A 19,904-nucleotide genomic window follows, 5' to 3' on the forward strand; every position below is an offset into this window, starting at 1 on the left:
TTGCCAAATCAGGAATACCAAGCCTGTCGCAACTCCGCTTCACGTCACGATCAACATGATATGACTTTGACTGAGGATTCATCCGCACCAAGGCAGGATTCATGGACACGCTTTGTAATCGTAAATACGTCTAATGTTCATTTTCCATGTCCGTAGATTTCATATCGGTCATCTTCAGCCTCCGAAATCGACGAGGTTCCATTCCCATCAGGACCGAGAAGTCATGATCATGTAGCTAGAACGAGTACTACTTAAATGGCCACGACCCAGCATCTTATGGTTGCTTTCTGGCTCACACATCACTCACACATAGGCTTTTGATATTGAATAAGGCAAATCAACATAACACGAAAGATCAGAGCTCCTCAAATTTGACTCAACCAAGAGCTCGCCATGTCTCAACCTCTGAAGAAGATTGCAATTGTTGGTGTAAGTCTCCCCTGAATCTGGACAGTCCAGCTATTTTGAGTTGACCGCCCATATTGATAAAATTACAGGCTTCTGGGCGTATAGGAGGCTATATCGCCAAAGCACTTGTCAAAAATGGCAAGCAGACCGTTACTGCTCTCACTCGGGCTGAAAGCAAAGGTACACTACCTGAGGGCATTGTGCCTGTCAAGGTCGACTTCTCAGATGGTGCATCGCTGGAGTCTGCTTTGAAGGGACAACAGGTTCTTATTATCACGCTGGGAGTCACTGCGCCGCCTGATCTGCACGATCGCATCGTTGCAGCCGCAGCAACGGCTGGAGTTCCATACATCATGCCCAACAACTGGGGATTTGATGTGACATCTCCTTCCTACCAAACAGATATGTTTGGAAAGCAGGCGTGGCAAAACATGCAAAGTATCACTGCGACAGGTGTCTCCGCAGCAATTGCACTAGTCTGTGGACGATGGTACGAGTGGAGTCTTGCTATCGGCGAACACGCCTTTGGTTTCGATATCAAGAATAAGAAGGTGACATTCTATGACGACGGAAAATATAAAATCAACTCCAGTACTTGGGACTTGTGCGGAGAAGCTGTGGCTGCGTTGTTTTCCCAGCCCGAAAGCATAGTTGCCGAATTCAAGAACAATGTTCTGCGCATCTCCAGCTTCACGGTTTCACAGCGCGACATCCTTGACAGTTTGCACAGAGTCATGGGCACAACAGATGCCGATTGGAGTATCTCATTCCAGTCGAGCCAAGAACGTTTCCAAGAGGGACTTGCAGAGTTGCAGAAGGGCAATCAAGTCGGCTTCGTCAAGGCCATGTATGCGAAGGGATTCTTCCCTGGTGGTGATGGTAACTTCAGCGACAAAGGCCTGCAAAATGAACGGTTCCACCTGCCAGCCGAAGACCTTGACACATCGACAAAGCGCGCAGTCGACATGGTTCAAAGCGGCTGGAACCCATGGGCTTGAGGGGTATTATTTCTCTCCAAAGTACATTGAGCATAGTGGAGTTTTTCGTAATGACATGCTAGACTAAATCTTTAGATTAATTCCAACCACATCTGAATACTCCCATTGCCATCTCTATCCTAACTTGCTAACCGTCATTCTTTATGTCATGCGATTGAGCCTCCGTGCGAATGTGCGTGATTCGGATCGATCAAATTGCCATACAATTCAAAGAACATGTCTGTCATCGGGGCTTCTTCTACACCCTTCGGTTTTTTCATCACCTCTACATATTTATCCATGTCAATGGTGTTCTCCTTTCGCCATAGTGTGAGCTTATCAAAATCTATGCATTGCCTATTAAGAGACCTGTGATTTAAATCAATTCTGAATTGTAGTGAAAGGCTCATGGAAGAGGTCGACATACATGTCCGGGAAAGGATAATCTTGTGTTTCCACCCAATGCATGGTGATTAAATTGACATTACCACTGCATTGTAGAGCCTGCATGAGTATATCAACGCAATGATTGATGTGAATCTCCCTCACTACAACATCTGGAGTCAGCAATTGCCTTTCAAGGACAAGGAAAGAGCTAGAAAAGGGCTAGAAAAGGCTTGAAAAGAGATTTCTCGGGAGTAACCGTCCACATTGGGACGGTTTTTTTGTCTCCATTACTCCAAACATGGCTATATGAGGTGAGAATGAACTCCAAAAGTTACTTACTGGTGAACTCATCTGTTCGACCGATAGTCATGTTGTAGTATTCGCCATAGGCAATTTGACGTAGACTATTCAAACAATGAAGCTGATGATAGACATCAAGGATAGAAGCATACGCATCATCTCCAAGTCCCCAGTTTTCATCTTCAAGTTTGACTGCTGTGAGAGGATCCTTGCCGAGTTGAATGAGATCAGACCGACTGATGGGAAACACTCTTGTTATCTCCCATTCCTCCCATACCTCATCAGCTGCAGCGTTGGGCATTTGTCGAGCAATCGATGGATCTGAAGTGGGAAATAGAGTCCCATTAATCATTTGAACGTGCCTTCCTAGGTCTAGAAGGTCATACAAGGGACCTACTCTGATTAGTGTCAATGTTTTTCTATATCAATGAGGATCAGTGATACTGTATGTCGACGCCTGCCGTAGCTCAGAGTTGAGATTTGTGGTCTCATGCTTCGTCCATTGGATGATGAAAATAACATTTACGACAAGTACAACCAAGTTGAGCAAGGTGAATAAAATGATATTTCTGGATGTAGACTTTTTATGTGTTGAATGAAGTCGTGGGAGAAACGCGTTCTGCTCGTCTTCATCGGAAGACAGCCGCTGCTCGTGAATCATACTTACGGATCGCTGAAGTATCGATGCCGAAAATTTACTGGAAAGAAAGGTGTCAACATGAGAAAAGTAGATGTTACATTATAGATTTGATCTGAGAAAAACAACCTGTTTCAGCGCTGCACCAGCTTGGTTAGAGCTGTACGGAGCTTCAGCAGGCATGTACTAATTTTCATGCTACTTTCCGCATTGAGAGGCTAGTGTGTGATAATATCTAATCATGATCTGCCTATGAGCCTTTGAGTTGCTTCTAGCTTTGCCTAGTACATGCATATGGAATCAAAGATGGAGAATGAAAAGATTCTTGTTACAGGGACAAGTACTGAGCTACTGGCGTAAGCACTTGCAAAGAAGAGAAGACGAGCATAATCGCACCGCCAGTCCTAAGGACTTGCCAATAATGGAAAGCCCGATCGGTATTTATTCGATGTCATAATTAGGAGGAGAGTCTGCTGTTCAATGGTGATGCATCTCGCGCATATCTCCGAGCCGTACCTTCCAATTGAGTGCAAGCTGTAGATACGACATTGTCAATCATGTTGCCGTTGGCCTCGTTGGCGAGCGAGCGACACTCGCGATCGTCGCGAAAGAGAAACATGGGCCGTGACATACCGGCGGGAGTGTCTCGATCTGGAAGGCACTCTCCTCGGTGTTCATGGGCCAAAGAAATATGACAACAGTTGGAGGAGGATAAAAGGGCTTGATCATTCGCAAAAAGCTGAATTCTCATCAATCCAGATAGATCAATTTCTCTAGCTACCAAAATTTCGTTCCATAGACAAAACCTACGATCAAGATGAGGATTGCATCTTTTTTCGTTGCCTCCGTGGCTCTTCTTGCTGGGTCTGCTTTTTCGGCACCGCTTAGTGTGAGTCATAAAACACTCGGAAAACATTAACTATTCTAATGTGTTAACTCGCGATAGATAAACTCCGAGCGATCTCCCGATGCAAAGCCAATTGAGCCACTCTATGGAGAGAATCTCAACTTATATGGAGCAAAATATCTCGCAGGAAAGCGTGCCGTGGGGAATGATGAAAAGCGGGAGGCTGAAGCGAAGCCGATAGAGCCATTGTACGGCGAAAATCTCAATATCTACGGAGCAAAGTACCTTGCTGGCAAACGGGAGGCGGATGAGTGAACATACTGCGGAAGCAAACGCTCAACAAATCCATATTTATTTGATCAAATTGAACAGGATCGAGATCTCGTATTGATAGTTGACGAGGGTTGACCAATGGTCATACTTTTGTTTTTAGCTGAATGATCCTAGAATACCCTATCGTGACTCGCCACGGACATCAGAGTTGGCCGCTATGTCTCGGAGTGAGAAGTTGCTTATTCATCTCTCCAACCCTATGACAAGGGGTGTAGCCGAGATAGGAAAGCCATGATGCCATGATAAAATTGTCATGTCTCCGCGAGATGGGACACCTATCAGCCAGAGATTCCACTTTTATGTTATTGTAAAATACAGTATGCGCTCCTTCGTGACATATATGACTTGCAAGGTTCCGCTGAATTGCTAATTCAAACTTTGCTGCATCACCAACATCTAAAGGAGTTTCGGTCTTGATTCTGGAAATTTGGAGCATCGTCAACATTAGAACCAGAGAACATTTGAGAGATGGTGAGGTTTATCATCTTGATGAAATCGAGCTCGTGTCGTTATGACTAGACCAACTGAAGAAGAGTGCCGTAGGGGCAAAAGTGATAGCGTATGTGTAGCTCGTTGCCATGTCAATTAATGACAGCCATGAACGGGGCTGACACATTCTGGCGCGAAAGAGCTTCAAAGTAAATCTTGGCGTTGCTCGATAATGATTTCATGTCCTTGACCTAACCCGACGAGATCAAGATCGTTTAATTGCGGGACGCTATCAGTATGTCTTATTCTGGGACCCCCATTCTGATAGCTGATCGCAAATTCGGCTCAAACAGGGTTGCGGGACGAGGCAAACCGCCCTAAACCTGAAGGGGACAAAACCGCGATCAAACAACATCGCAATGACCGACTTATCTCAAATGAGGCACTGGTGAATATAAGGCCATTCGAAGTCTCGCAATTGAAAGCGATCATGTAGCAATTGACTTCTTGTGATACCTGTTGCAACATCTTACGACACCCTGGGTTTGAAAATGGAGAAGACGGCGTCTAAATCCTCGATTCCGATCGATCCTGTGCAGACGCACGCAACGACCGGACCTGGTACCATCGAAGAGGTCGAAGTTTCCAAGGCGAGCTTGAACATGAAGTCTGACGAAGCTTTGGACTTCCTCGGCTGTCAACCCGGTGACTTCGTCTATAGCGCCAAAGAAGCCAAACACGTGAGATGGAAGTTGGACCTGGTTCTTTTGCCCATGGTGAGTGGATCGAGGCATTCTAAACCCAATAAAGCATCTCTAATCATGTCAAGATGGTCGGAACATACGTTTTGAACTTTATGGACAAAGTCGCTCTTTCTGAAGCGTCCATATTCGGTATCAAAAAAGATTTGGTGAGCATTTAGTTCTTGTATGGTGAGCGGGACTAACGAAGAGACAGCATCTGGTAGGCCAACAATATAGTTGGTCATCCTCTATCTTTTACCTAGGATACTTGGTGGCACAATATCCGAATTCAATCTTGATGCAGAAATTCCCCATGTATGCCTCTCCTTGTCTTTGGCCATCCTTGACTCCCACTTGTTTACTGACACGACTAGCGGCCGCTACTTTGGTATAATGATTGTGCTCTGGGGTCTCACTGCGACTACAACCGTTGTTACCAAGAACTTTGCCACACTTTGCGTCAATCGAGTCTTTCTTGGAGTATTTGAGACCTGCATGTCGCCGATCTTGACTGTTATGATTGCTCAATATTGGACGCGGGATGAGCAACCACTACGGACTTCTATCTGGTGGTGCGGCTCTGCTATTGGGAGCTACATTTCAGACGCTATAACCTATGCGGTGGCAGACGAAAGTGGGAGCAAGTATGCTGTGTGGCAGGTCAGTTCGAATATTAACTTAGAACCAGTCACATTGCCACTGACATCATTCACAGATTGTGTATCTTGTCGTCGGCCCTATCACAATACTCTGGGGGATTCTCATATTCTTCGGAGTGCCTGCTTCGCCTATGACGGCGTGGTTCTTCAGTGAACGAGAGAAGAAGGTTGCGACCGCCAGGGTAAGAAACATTCTTTACAAATAGCGAGAGGCAAAAATTAAGGTTATAAATCCAAGGTGATCGAGTCACGCACCAGCGTCCGGAACACAGAATACAAGCTGCATCAAGTAAAGGTAAGCTGGTGTATACATTTAAAAAAACTATATCTGCTCGCCACCTTGAGAGTTGCTAACTTTTATTTCACAGGAGTGCCTCATAGACCCACAGACCTGGATTTTGGCTGTCCATGCATTCTTGCAATGCATCGAAGGCGGTGGCTTGACATCGTTCCAGAAGATCGTCTTGACCGAAACACTTGGCTTCTCTAGCCGTCGAGCCACTTTGATGAGCATGCCTGCTGGCACCATCCATTTCCTATCTGTCGTGCTTGCGTATGTGTTCCTATCCTGCCCTCAAGCTTCATGAGTGCCTGCTAATATCTAGACAGAGGATGGTTCTGCAGTCGATTCCGCAATACGAGATGCTATATGATGATATTTACAAATGTTATTGTTGTCATCGGTGCTGTGCTCGTAGATAGTGAGTTGATGATTGACTGTATCGTGAGGGGAGAGAGCTAATAAATAGTAGACCTTCCAGAGTCCAATGGAGGCGGTCGTCTTGGCGCTTTCTACAGTAAGGGACAATACTGAACTCTCCAGGTTCTAACTGACATGTCTCGCAGTTATCTACGTCAACACTGTACCTTTTGGTCTGGGCATGAGTATGCTGAGTTCAAATGTGGGCGGATTCACGAAGAAGGCTACAGCAACTGTAAGACGCCAAAGACAAGTACACCCCATCATAGAATGTGACCTAATACAAATCAGGTCATGATGTTCGTGGGATACTGTACGGGGCAGTTTGTCGGGCCGCAGGTCTTCATTGATAAAGAGGCGCCCAATTATCCGACTGCTTTCAGGGTATTTTACAGCGCCGTGTCCATGATGATTGTCTTGGAAATTGTTCTTCTGTGAGTTACAAAACTACAAGCGTTCTCTACTGGATCTGACCATATTTCCAGGAGCTACCTCAAGCTTCAGAATCATCGCCGCGATAAGAAGGCAGCTCAGTCTCCCACAGCAGCAGCACATGACCTACATGACCTACATGACTCGGACTTGACAGATTGGGAGCAGTTGGAGTTCCGCTATGTCTACTGAGATAAACAGAATCAGGCAGTGGACACAGAAGACATAGTGTTAACAGGTGTTGGGAGCGCGTTGGTGCTGGTTTATCTGGTGAAGGATAGGGGCCATCTCTTGGGCTGGATATAGCTTCTGCTCGTTGGAAGCATTCAACTGCTAAAGAAAGTGTATTCTCCTGTTGCTATCTAGAAGCTTGTGGCTTTGTAAACACCACATAGGCTAATAATAAAGAGTAATACACTATCTATCAAGGATTGCAGTAGAAACGAATTTTCAAACTTGACTTGAAGTAAAGAAACAATCCGTCAGAAAGCCCCCTTCGAAGCATGAAGAGGGGGGTCGATATCAGCGCCACGTCTGCCCTGCGGGGTCCTGACAAGCCTGGCTGAGGACATGTGGTGTGGTGACCAAAGCCCCTAAAATCCACGCTAACTTTCGAATCTATTTAGTGCGGTAGTGCACTGGAGATTAGGCATGTGCCCCGCAAAGACCCGGACTCAGCTGAGCTCCAGGCTCTCGCTCTCCAGAAAGACCTCCGTGTCATCCATCTCCTCTGCAAATCCCCAACGTGACGAGATCTCCGTCATGAGCCTGACATGTGCAACATGCGTCCGGCGCAAGTTGCAGTGCGATGCTCTGCGGCCACGCTGCTCTCCGTGCAGACGGTCTCACGTCAAGTGTACCTACGACCCTGCGCCCCCGACGTTCGAGTTCCGCGATGAGACACAGCGGCTCGTGTCCGGCTCCTCACGAAGCCGGAAGCGACAGAAGACATCGCAGAAGCCTGCAAGCTGCAGCAATTCGTCTCAAGATGAGCAGACGGTTCAGGCATGGAGCGAAGAAGTACCGGCCTCCATGGAAACCACGTTTCCTTTCCTCGACGGTAACATGATGCCCTGGATTGATGGCATCTTTGATAACTACGGAGACCAACCTTGGGACTCAACATCAATGGCCCCAATGCCGGGCGAGTCAGACGTCTCACCGCTCGAGGATCCGCCAGCGAGTCGGCCAGACTATGTGGCTTTACGGGACGCGATCTTCTCATCACCCGTGTTAGGAGATCGAGTGTCCATGGCGGCCGAGTTGCACCAGGACTCGCCAAGCTCCACTTCAGCAGTATCCGACCATGTGTTGGCTCAACATTATACTCGAAATCTTACATCGCGATACAGCTCCAAGAACCAGGGATGGAATTATCACACGTACTTCTTCAACCGGTTCAGCTCAAGCCATCCCTTTGTTATGTCAGCACTATACGCATGGACATCCGCCCATCTGTTTTGTGCCGGAGTCATCAACTCCGCGGATAACAGCTTGCTTCACTACTCCAAGTGTGTTGCTGGGCTCAAACATGTGTTCAACATGGAAGTGCTCACGAAGACCGGCCTGAACCATGATTTAAGTTGGTTGACGGCCGACGTTGGTGACGACGACCATGACGCCATTGCCGTCGCATTGTTTTTCTTGGCCTGGACAGACTTGATTCTGTCACGGCCTCGCGATCTCCGAAATCTCCTCGAGTTGGAGGCATCTATTCTGGAACAAAGAAGATACAGAGGATCAGACTCGGTGTTTATCAAAATGGCTACATGGTTCTGCTTTCTGGATGCTCGCGCTTCCGCCTTCGGTTCCAGTCAGGACCGCATCATTCAAGCCCTGGGAGATGACCAAGGGTTGCTAGAGATTGTTGAAGACTCTCAGGACTTCCTGCAGAAAGAATATGATCTTCTCTATCCCAGAGAAGAGCAACAACGGGACCAGGCCCATTTGCCACTGTACATTGTTACGGGCCAACTTGTTACGCTCCTTGGAAAGATCTCAAGGTCCTGCAAAGGGGCCACTAACGCATCAGAATCAGCCAAAACCGAGACTAGAGCCTCACTTAGAAGATTGAGACAAGTATGTATTTCATTTCTGAAATAGCTTTCGGGATCTGATATACTAAGTTACTTAAGGTTCTAGAAAGTAAAACTGAACACGACGCCGTGGAGGAAAATGTCTTATCCATCTACTTGACGACCAAAGCCTTGTATCACGCAGTCGAGATCTATTATTCACGTGTATTCCACCTCTCGGATCCACTGTACTCGGGGGATAGCCATGCCGCTGTAATAATCAGCACGACCGACAGATATTACCAAATGCTCAAACGACCTCGGTCAGAGCCGCCACCAACCAAGATCTGGCCCCTGCCCCTGGTCCTGGCCGCCATAGAGGCGAAAGACTCTATATATCGGGGGTGGGCAGTGCAGAAGATCCGTGACTACGCCCAAGCTGGTAAGCATTATGCCAATGCGTGCGCCTTCGCCGAAGAAGTGCAAGGCAGGGAGGAGCAGCGAAACGCCCGAGTCGATCTCGCCGCTATCAGTCACAACATGCCCGATAACTTTATCATCTGAGGTGGCCAGAGATAGCGATCTCAACATGCCACGCGAGCTCTCAATCGCATTTCAGGGCGATTGCGTCGAAGTTGGCGAGGGCTCGCTCATTCGTCCCGTTTTGGCAATCGTTCTGCGTCGCTCGCCCCGCGCCATCATCGCTCGCCGCCCCACAAGGGATGGCGCTGTTCAGATGCAAAGCCCACGCTACTTTGAGACTTGATAAAGCGACATTACCTTGGCAAGAATCGAAAAAGCGACTTCAAGATCTTTCACTGCAAAGGAAGAGAGACAAAGAAAAGTGACACCCCTTCACCCTTGCGTTCCCCCTATTCAAGATGCCGTCGCTAGAACAACCAGAGACAATGTCCAGGACCTACCAGCATGTAGTGGTCGAGGGTCTGCCCTATGATCGGGGGTTCTCTCATGGGAGCCAGGTCCGCGATAAAGTTCATACGAACATAGCATATTATAAACTTCCTGGGAAGCTACCCGACTGGTAAGAAACATGCAATATTTCGGTGTTCTATAGAGCTACGGGGTCTGATAATTGGGGTTGATAGGTCTATCTCATCACGAATCATAGAGAACATTTATATCCCAGCTCTTCAAAAGTACTATCCAACGGGCCTCGATGAGATGCGCGGTATTGCGGATGGTGCCGGCGTCCCCTTAGAGGAGATCGTCATGCTAAATGCTAGATATGATTTGGGGAGGTGCATGTACAAGTTGAAGGACGGTGGACGAAGTCCTCAAAATGGATCAATTCCGGCACCTACAGAAGTGGACTCAGCAGATGAATGCACCAGTGGCTTTTTTCCAGCAGAGGCCACGGAATCCCGCGAGACATGTGCAGTACACAATTGGGATATGTCCAGTCATCTCTACAACCAGGACCTTGTTATTTATCTCGAGGTCCACCCGGATCCTTCTGAGAATCGCCCCTCCATGTTCATACTGACAGAAGCTGGCCAGCTCATTCGCAGCGGGATGAACTCGGCTGGCCTGTCTGTTACTGCCAACTCACTGCTTGCCACAACGGATTACGTACCCATCTCCCACATCGACCAAGATGGTGTCTACCAGGAAGTCGAGCCTAAGCTTGTGCTACCGCTTTCACTTGCTCGTCGCGTCTACCTTGAATATGCGAATTACGCTGAAGGAATAACGGCCATCAACGCTTTCCCGCGTCATGTCTCAGGAAACCTCCATGCATCGACAGCTGATGGCTTTTGCTTGGCATTAGAATGCGCACCGGAGCGAGCGTACAAGTTCTATGGTAACATCGATGACAATTACGTTATCCACAGCAACCACTTCCTCAGTCCGGAGTTTCAGGGACGCGACGACGTCAACGACCGTTACGCAGGCGGTAGCAGCTGGTACCGGGCTAGGCAGGCCGAAAAAGGAGTACGGAAAGGTGCTCGGGACGGCACGCTGACACCTGACAGCATCAAGACGGCATTCTCAGATCACCTTGCCTACCCAGAAAGCCTGTGCAATCACCCGAACACCAAGCAGAGGAACGCACCCAGTGCTGTACTTACCGGATATACGTCGAAGCTGAACATGACAGTTGCATTTGTCATATACAACCTGTCACAAAGAAAGATCACTGTATGCAAGGGACCTCCTTGCCAAGGGGTGCTTCAGAACTTTGAGCTGAAAGATCGGACAAGATTGCAAAAATAATTCGCTTGACACATGAGAAGATAGGCTAGATATTCTAAATGAAGAAATTCGTAGCAATAGCCAAATGCTTGCAATGTACATGCGGACTTTACAACGGAGAACGGAGATGGATATGTGGCTTGGCAGAGATCGCCCCTAAACCCCTTTTGGGTGCTAATCTCTGGTTGGCTAAACCGGGTGCTAGTCAACATCACGATGTCTCAAAGACCCGATACTGAGTAATGTGATACTTGCGATCGTTTCTCTCTTACGAAAATCAGGCAGGTACACCAGGAAAGTACCACTCCGGATCGCTCAAAGAGCCCGGGTAGCCCCGATCAAACGCGTATTTAAGATGTTACGTCTGCCCTGGAGTCGTTCATTGATTTCATAATTTGATTGCTTAGTCCTCTTATCGTTCATTCAAGTCGTATGATAACAGAGCAACTGTATCCTCCGAAAAAAACCCTCCCAGTCCCTAAATATGCCTATGACATTCGGCGAGTTCCTCAAAACCCAACGAGCCGACCTCCCTATCCCACCGGCCTCGCAGATCGCAGGAGGCGTTTACATCGTCACAGGGGCAGGCCACGGCCTTGGTCTGCAATGCGCAAAACACCTCGTGCGTCTTGGGGCTAAGCGAGTGATCATTGCCGTACGGTCGGTGACCAGTGGCGAAGCCGGGCAGAAGGAGATAGAGATAGATACAGGTCGAAAAGGAGTCGTGGAGGTCTGGAAGCTTGACCTGGCGTCATACGACTCGGTCAAGAGCTTCGCAAGAAAGGCCATACAGGAGCTGGATCGGATCGATGGCCTCATTGAGAATGCTGCTATTGCGCTGGACAAATGGACCATCTCAGAAGGCCTTGAGACAACACTGACGGTGAACGTGGTCAGCACCTTCCTTCTTGCTTTGCTTCTCTTTCCCAAGATGAAAAACGACGCGAAGAGACTTGATACCACACCCCACATCGTCATTTTGACAAGCGGACTTGGCTTTTCTCAAGAGAAGGACTTCCAGAAACTAGCAAAGCAGGGTGGCGACGTCTTTGATAATCTGAACATCGAGGGGAAGTGGCCACTAGATGACAAGTGAGTTGCAAAGTCAAGACAGATAGCCGTATATGCTGACTTACTCTCGCAGTGCGCGTTATGCCATGTCTAAGCTCCTCGAAATCGTAGCCCTACGACCGCTCGCGACGTTGCTGCCAGTATCCGAATCCGGTGTCGTAATCAACATGATCAGTCCTGGATTGTGTAACACGGGTCTCGCCAGATATTCAGAGAGTACGTGGAACCGGCTCAAGATTCGCACGGCCAATGCTATCATCGGCAGAACACCAGAGATGGGGAGTAGAACGCTACTTCATGCTGTGACCGCAGGAAAAGAGAGTCACGGCAAGTACTGTTCAGATTGCGAGATCAAAGAGTAAGTCACCCGCTTTCCTTGATGTAGGATTTGATATTGACGATATTGGTTCTCAGACATCACTTGCCCGATTGGGTAACTGATGAGGCTGGTCGGAAGATGCAGAAGACAGTTTGGGACCAATTGTCCCAGAGGCTTGCGGTCATTGAGCCCAGCATCCTTGTGCCCTTCAATCATTCTGCGGCATCCTCAACCTCAGTTTTGTAGAGCCGGCAAGCATATTCTGACGGTCGACTATGTTGTATTATAGAAACTCCAGTGCATTAGTATTTTGAGCCTCAGTAGAAACCGTTTCCAGTTCCTTTGTGGAGCATAACTCAGTGTTGTCGGATACAGAATTCCAAAGAGCACGTGCCGATTCGTCATGAAGAGTGTTGATCCAGGGAAACTGACCCAGCAATTCGCGGACAGCGACCCAGTCATGGATTCCCATCTCATCTGTGATCCGCCTTATATTGTCTGCAGCCCAGTCTTGATCACTTTTGCTTAAGACGGATAATCCACCTACGAACAATAGCCAGGTGGTTAAGGCCTTATCAGCTACAGAGCTACTTAATAGCATCTCTAGAGTGTTTTTCATTCTGATGGCCACGAAGGGATATGCCAAGATCTTGCGACGACCGAATTGAAGCAACGTGGTAATCATGAATGCTATCATGCCTATATGAACAGCGTCTTCGATCAAGTCGACAGGGCTGGGGTCATTTAATGGTCTATAGGGGACCAAGCGATACCAGAAAGACAACAGCATGGCCTGGTAGGAAAATGGCTCCATTCTGGGGATAAAACTTTTGCTGTTGAGACAATCGGTAAGCTGATAAATCTCAGTGATGATTTGTTGAAGATCAAGTGGCATATCCTCGAATTGTTTCGGAATATCCCTGCGTTGTTGTATCCAGCTAGGGAGGATCGAAACCATTGATTCTTGGGGGATCTCATGCCACAAGAAATTAGTGGTTGAGCCACTTCGGAGAGCAAACTCAATATCAGCCCTAGATTTATTAGTCTCCCAGGTTATGTCAAGATCATGTTCCTAGGGGACAGCTTGCCTGCATATTTTCTGGACGAGAGAGCAGTTATGTTTCAGAGCAACGAGGCCGCCCCTCAATTTGACCATGCGTCGAAGACCTTCAAAGTGGACTTGCATCTTCTCTTCATCACGACGCAACTGCTCATAAATTATCAGAAGAACGACAACAGCTAAGCTAGTGTCAGAGGTTGCTTCATCACTGGACAGCCTCTGATTTACAAGGGTGAAGGTCTGTGAGAGATGTGTCAACACAGCGGGTGAAACCTCTTCTCTTGCGAGGAAGAAGTCAATCATCGCCGCAGTGATAGCTAGCATAGAATGAAAGACTGAAACAGTGAGCACGAACCGATTCTGCACGAGTAAGCGGCGAAAAGAAGCCTTACCTGCTTCATCCTCGAGCATGTATTGGAGCCACAAGGACTTCATAAGATCTATCTGCAGGCAGAACTCCGGTGGGTAGAGAGCATCACCAACTCCACCAAATACTAGATATGATTGTCAGTGGTAGTTGGTGAAGCGTGAATGGTCTACTCACGATTGTGGAGGAGATATGTAACTTGTGGAGTGAGTTTTAGTGGAAAGGAGAAATAGAGGAATCCGTTCCAAACCCAGTCTCGAATAGCAAGAGCGGTCTTGTCAAGATCCTTTGAGACCTGACCGTGTCGAATGTCGCTTAACACATTATCGATGAGACGCAGGGGGGCAATACGCGTTGCCGCGATGGCGTCGCTTGCGCTGCCTCGGGGCTTCCTGGCATGCTTCAAGGAGCGGCCCGCATTCTTGCCCTTCATGACATGGCTGCGAATCAGCCGCCGAGAACCTCGGTTGATGGTTGAGTTGTCGATGAATTCGAAGCCCATTTTGGTATAAGATTGTATGTGACTGCCTCCTATTGACCAAGGAGCAGTACGTGTCAGCCTTGAAGTGATCGAGGTGATGAAATGTTCTAGGGAGAGTTAGACGCGACGCCAGGGTCCGGGGACTCGGACTTAACGGGGCCGAGATGACGCCCGCCATTAGAATCAAACGAGTAGCGCTGTAGCGTACTGCATAGGCCATCAAACCTTTTTCTAGGCACTGGATTTTTGTTCTTTAAGTGCCTAGGTAGCCCAACTGCTACGCACTGGGATTAACACAGCCCCCGCCGTCCCTTGAACTTGCTCGAATTTTGAAAACCTCAGAACAAACAAAACTGCGTCAAGACGTCGACCGACTTTCAGACCATGCGAAAATTTTATATCTTCAAAGCACCACAAATACGGATATTTGGTTTGCTATACCAGCAATGTTGTAGATATTATGATAACGATGTGGTAAAATGCGATGCATTCACGATATCATACAGCCATGCTTCTCGCAGGAGGAAAACGCTGTTCTTGAATGATTTTACGCTGAGTTCTTTCCTATGAGCCAGGTAATCTAATCGCATTCACCTCGAAACAGATGAAACCTCTGTGGCATGTTTCTTTCTAGTCTGTAGTCTATGACCTTCTTGTCTAGGAGCACGTCGTCTGACAAAAGCAAAGTGTATTGTATCTGATAGCTCACTGTCAAGGAGTGCACAAGGACAATTGCGTGGTAATGATGTTTTCTTCTTGAAAGACCTCGCACTTACAAATAGAAATTTCGGTACGAAGCTTTTTGCTGCTCCACTGGCCTTGGGCCGCACACAGCCCAAGATGCAATCTCTTTCTTCAAATGAGCCAAGACTATTGAAACCCAACAACAACGGCGTTTTGTTCCCGGTATTCCGTCTTCCAGTCCAACCAAGTCGATGACAGTTGGATGTAAGCCAGAATATTCGCTTCCGAGCCAGTCCTAAGTGAACGTGATATGAGGACTCGGAAGATAATAGCTTGGCATCGTAGCATGTGCTGTGGTTATAATATAGTATGTCACAAGGGAGCAGCCGATGATCATTTTGCCTAAAACCGTTGCCGTTGCCATTTGGCTCTATACCAGAACCCTATGTTCTTTATAGTAGTCCTTGGCTCACTTGGCTGACCCTTGGCTGAAGCTTGACTGAGCCTCACATGAGACTGTATCTCGATTCAACTAGACTGCGGTCTTATTTGGTCCAATCTCATCTCGATTTGGTTATGATGGCATCTGGCAATTTTATTGGGAACATACCCGGCTTTCGGGCCCACAATGGCTTCCGGATACGCATTGACTCGTGCCAAACCTATCTGTACCTGCACAGTAGATGAAGTAAAACCCTTATAGTCAAAGTTTGGGCACCCTTGACCCGGTATCGTGATGGATAGACACCTAAACTTAATTATCGCTGTTAATTATCCGGTTAGGAGGATTAACCGGTTACGTATAGCCACCCAAAGCTTCCAAGGGGGAATCTAGGGGCATCAAGAGCACTATCGCGGAAACACATTATGGTGGGGGCTCGTGGGTCACAGTCCCTTAAGCCATTCCAAAAGAAGAACATTGGAACCATCAACTCCTACAAACGCATTTTAACCGCTGGGAAAAATGGGTGGCTTCCCTGGCTGCCAATATACATGCTGCTCTCTAATATATACCCCGCAAAGATCGGCACTTAAACGGTAGTCAAACGTCGAGTCTGCTATTGATTGGCTGATGGATAGATTGATGCATGAGGAACAACCCATTTGAGATGGCGTATAAGTCTGTTGTAAGATTCAACAATAGAGGGCTCCAGAAACGTTGATGACGTAGAAGAAGTATAAAAGTCAGTGGCGCCTCTTTTACTTCCCGGTTCAATCACCAATACTTTCTTAGCATCGACAGCTTCATAATGATTGCTTTACAGTTCATTGCCACTTTGGCTGCCATAGCCGGCGTGTCCGCCGTGCCCGCGCCTCTTGAACTCATCCAAGCCTCGACTCCTGCCGGGACTGGCACCAACAACGGCTATTTCTACTCTTTCTGGACAGATGGCCAGGGTTCCGTTACATATAACAACGGCCCAGCTGGTGAATACAACGTTCAATGGAGCAATGTTGGAAACTTTGTCGCCGGAAAAGGATGGAACCCAGGCGGCCCGAAGGTGATTACCTACAATGGTACCTGGAATGGGGCAAACGTGAACAGCTATCTCTCTGTTTACGGTTGGACGACGAACCCACTGATTGAGTACTACATCGTCGAATCGTATGGAAGTTATAACCCATCAACCGGTGCCCAGAAGAAGGGCACAGTCACGAGTGACGGAGGCACCTACGACATCTACCAGACTCAGCGTGTCAATCAGCCCTCCATTCAAGGTACCGCAACCTTCAATCAGTTCTGGTCAGTCCGCCAGGGTAAGCGAGTGGGCGGCACCGTCACAACTCAAAATCATTTCGATGCGTGGGGAAAGGCTGGCCAAAAGCTTGGTTCGCATAATTACATGATCGTTGCCACAGAGGGCTACCAAAGCAGTGGCTCTGCCGACATAACGGTCAGCGGTCAGTAGTTTGTTGCACTTGAAGGAATTAGGAGGCTATCCTAAGCATTGCGATTCAGAATATGGGATGCAGGGGGATTGTGGTGAAACTTGAAGTGGTTGAAATTTAGTCACGGTAGCATTTTTGCGTTGATATTGTAAGATCTATAAAGACCGTCAACCTTCGTCAACCACCGTTCTCTTGCCTGCTACTTCTCAAATGCAAACCGTGCTTCTAGCCCCCATGGCCCAGAGTAAGTCGTGGGTTGATCGTTTCCCAGTATGACCACACTGTCAATTACATTGTCTGTTGCGTATCCGAATGTGCCATCAGCGATAAATTGCGCTCCATCCCAGGTGAAATCAATGTCAGAATACGAACTGCCGACATCTAAACTCTGGCCGTCGTCAAGATACAGTGATCCAGTCGCCTTTCCGTCCAAGCCTGGAGCCACAATCACGGTGAAGTTCTGTTGTCGAAGAGCCGTCGTGGTATTGGCGGACACCGCACGTAACGGAATAATTGAGCCCCCACGAATATGAACGGGAATATCAGTCCAGTCAACATTTTCAAGTGTGACATTTGATCCAGTGCTATTTGAGGCCCGAAATGTCCAAAAATCATAGAATATGTCAGCGGGAAGATAAAACGTAACTGATTGTGACGAGTCATCGACGACAGGTGAGATTAAAAGTGATTCACCATAAAAGAATTGAGTTTGAATGCCGAATGTGTTGTTGTCAGAAGGGTAGATGAAGAAAAGGGGATTCACAATCGGTAGTCCAGATGTGCTGGCTTTGTGCATTGCAGTGTAGATATAATCCAGTAGCCGGTATCTTGCGGCAATGGCTTTTTGTGCAGCCGCAGTTACTAATGGCCAGAGGTAAAACTCTTGTCCGGGTGATGAAATTTCCGCATGATTTCTGTAAAAAGGCATGAATGCACCTAGCATTGCCCACCTCGCACACATCTGCTCCTCGGCTGCCCCGTTAAAACCACAGACATCTGACCCGACCATAGGCATCTGATGTACGGCGGAAAACGCCAAGAGTTGTGGTATGGACACCCGGTAGTCCGACCAAGTAGAATTGTTATCTCCGAACCAGTGTGCGACCTTGCTCCCAGCGCCGGCAAAGGTTGATCGGGTCAAGACGAAAGGTCGCTGCGATGGTCGACGAGTGATTAGACTATTGCGACTAGCCGTGGCCATCATAATACCATAAAGTGAATGTGTGTCATATTGATGAGTTCCGTCTGAATTCGTAATGTTGGTATAAAGCGTGAAGTCACTCAATTCCCCTCGATGATTATTTATATGATACTTCGGGGTGAAGAGGTCACGATCTGGCAGACCTTTCATATCTCCTCCAGTTGTTTGTCGTCTTGTTATTGAGGCAGATGAGTTCGGTTGAAAATCTTCTGGAAATCCAGGTATCGGTCTTCCTGTGTTTGGACGAGGTGGATTTGCGGGGGCAGGAGGATCATTCTCGTCAATGGCGAGCTGAGCAGGGTCACAGTTGACATCATGACAAAAGTTCGACGCCTCATTCACTAGGAATTCGAAGTTAATGATTGCCTTTCCAAGGAGTTGAGATGCTGTTGAAAGTTTTGAACTGTGACACGGCGACTTTGAAGCTGGCCCTCATCTTTGAATGCTTTAAAAATGGCTAAGAAAGGATTGACATATAATTAAAGATAGCTTACTGTCATTCCAAACACCATCAACATCAATACCGGTGTCTGGATCAAAGAACTCGAGGATCTCATTGGTCCACCACTATCCCATTTTGAAGTCAGCTTTTTATCATCTTGAGGACCATGCCCGAAGCAATAGACGATAGGCGTGATATCTCACAGCCGGCAAGCGACTATGGAGATCCATAAGGACAATAAAAATCTACTTACCTCTTGCGTGTTTGGTGCAAACCAGTCCGGCCAGACTACCTCGCCGGCCCATTGGACTCCACGATAGTCAGACCCGTCCGCGGCTTTCAGAAACACACTCTTTTCTTCGCCTCTGGAGAATGTTGAGTAGTTTCCCAATCTATGAATGCCAGGGTCGATCATCATAATGTAGTGCTGATCCCGTTGGTGTAGAGTACTAACCAGTTCTCGCATCTTATGAATGGGGAATCTTTCCGGGTCAGTAGTAAAATCTTGACGCAAGTCCATATAATCAATATCGCCCCATAGCGTTTCGAGAGGAATATTCGCAGTGGAATAATTGCCCACAACCTCGGCGGCGTAGTTCACATCCCAGTACCCATATTTGCACTGGTGAAATCCAAACGACCAGTATGGCATCATCGCTGGCAGACCCACGACTTCCGCATATTGCTTACTTACATCTGATGGGCTAGGTCCAGCCAGGAAAAAGAAGTCAAGTACACCGCCGACAGTGTTGTACTCTAGATATTGCTCGCCTGACTCGGTTCGGTTGATATTGACGTTCATGCCGTTTGCATTGCGTAGAAACACTCCGTGACTTCCCGCATCACCACGGTGGTCAAGATAATTAGGATGACCTCCATAGAGATTAGAGTGCCGTGGGATGAATGGTGATTCCGAGTTCCAGAAAACCCTCTGATAATCTTGTGTTTCTAGACGAAACGAGTCTGAATGTTCGCCAAGTCCATACAAATTTGGATCTAACGGCAACGAAGTACGAAGTCGAACGTATTGTGATTCGAAGATCAGTTGTGTGCCAGTTGTGTTGAAAAGGGTGTAGTTGGAATCCTTTCTCACTATCGCAAAAGAGAAAGGATTTTCGACGTATGTGAACTGTATCAGAGCATCTGTTGAAGACCCACCGTTATTTGGAGGTTGAGAAAGGACGGAGTCTTGCACTTGATAGACATCGAGGGCAGTGTCATAAATCTTCACATGAAGTCGAGTTGCTTATTAGTGGAAAGATTAATGTTCCATTGGCTGCTATCTCAGAGTCGAGAACTTTACCTGAT

The 19,904-nt window shown here is 47.6% G+C and overlaps 7 protein-coding genes across 7 annotated transcripts; 6 read left to right on the forward strand and 1 right to left on the reverse strand.

Moving 5' to 3' along the window:
- Positions 1–393: 393 nt before the first annotated feature.
- On the forward strand, positions 394–1,406 carry UCRPA7_2924 (putative oxidoreductase - protein; the record flags this gene model as incomplete). Its single annotated transcript, XM_007915499.1, has 2 exons — positions 394–429; positions 498–1,406. The coding sequence occupies 2 exons, from the start codon at positions 394–396 to the stop codon at positions 1,404–1,406; spliced, it is 945 nt and encodes a 314-aa protein (XP_007913690.1).
- A 3,463-nt stretch (positions 1,407–4,869) lies between these two features.
- On the forward strand, positions 4,870–7,044 carry UCRPA7_2925 (putative allantoate permease protein; the record flags this gene model as incomplete). The annotated part of the gene is made up of 9 exons (XM_007915500.1): positions 4,870–5,094; positions 5,148–5,228; positions 5,777–5,902; positions 5,959–6,015; positions 6,089–6,273; positions 6,330–6,421; positions 6,567–6,655; positions 6,712–6,854; positions 6,906–7,044. 9 exons carry the CDS (start codon positions 4,870–4,872, stop codon positions 7,042–7,044), a joined length of 1,137 nt encoding a protein of 378 aa, XP_007913691.1.
- Positions 7,045–9,173: 2,129 nt separating this feature from the next.
- On the forward strand, positions 9,174–9,431 carry UCRPA7_2926 (putative fungal transcriptional regulatory protein; the record flags this gene model as incomplete). Its single annotated transcript, XM_007915504.1, has 1 exon — positions 9,174–9,431. The coding sequence occupies one exon, from the start codon at positions 9,174–9,176 to the stop codon at positions 9,429–9,431; it is 258 nt and encodes an 85-aa protein (XP_007913695.1).
- Positions 9,432–10,280: 849 nt separating this feature from the next.
- Positions 10,281–11,102, forward strand: UCRPA7_2927 (putative peptidase acyl-coenzyme a:6-aminopenicillanic acid acyl-transferase protein; the record flags this gene model as incomplete). The annotated part of the gene is made up of 1 exon (XM_007915506.1): positions 10,281–11,102. One exon carries the CDS (start codon positions 10,281–10,283, stop codon positions 11,100–11,102), a length of 822 nt encoding a protein of 273 aa, XP_007913697.1.
- Positions 11,103–11,565: 463 nt separating this feature from the next.
- On the forward strand, positions 11,566–12,177 carry UCRPA7_2928 (putative short-chain dehydrogenase reductase family protein; the record flags this gene model as incomplete). Its single annotated transcript, XM_007915516.1, has 1 exon — positions 11,566–12,177. One exon carries the CDS (start codon positions 11,566–11,568, stop codon positions 12,175–12,177), a length of 612 nt encoding a protein of 203 aa, XP_007913707.1.
- Positions 12,178–13,736: 1,559 nt separating this feature from the next.
- On the reverse strand, positions 13,737–14,400 carry UCRPA7_2929 (putative leucin zipper protein; the record flags this gene model as incomplete). The annotated part of the gene is made up of 3 exons (XM_007915515.1): positions 13,737–13,771; positions 13,924–14,025; positions 14,076–14,400. The coding sequence occupies 3 exons, from the start codon at positions 14,398–14,400 to the stop codon at positions 13,737–13,739; spliced, it is 462 nt and encodes a 153-aa protein (XP_007913706.1).
- Positions 14,401–16,313: 1,913 nt separating this feature from the next.
- Positions 16,314–16,973, forward strand: UCRPA7_2930 (putative endo- -beta-xylanase a protein; the record flags this gene model as incomplete). The annotated part of the gene is made up of 1 exon (XM_007915517.1): positions 16,314–16,973. One exon carries the CDS (start codon positions 16,314–16,316, stop codon positions 16,971–16,973), a length of 660 nt encoding a protein of 219 aa, XP_007913708.1.
- Positions 16,974–19,904: the final 2,931 nt, after the last annotated feature.

Source organism: Phaeoacremonium minimum, assembly GCF_000392275.1.
Source record: "Phaeoacremonium minimum UCRPA7 unplaced genomic scaffold PA7_03_scaffold_221, whole genome shotgun sequence".
In the NCBI taxonomy this organism is placed as follows: domain Eukaryota; kingdom Fungi; phylum Ascomycota; class Sordariomycetes; order Togniniales; family Togniniaceae; genus Phaeoacremonium; species Phaeoacremonium minimum.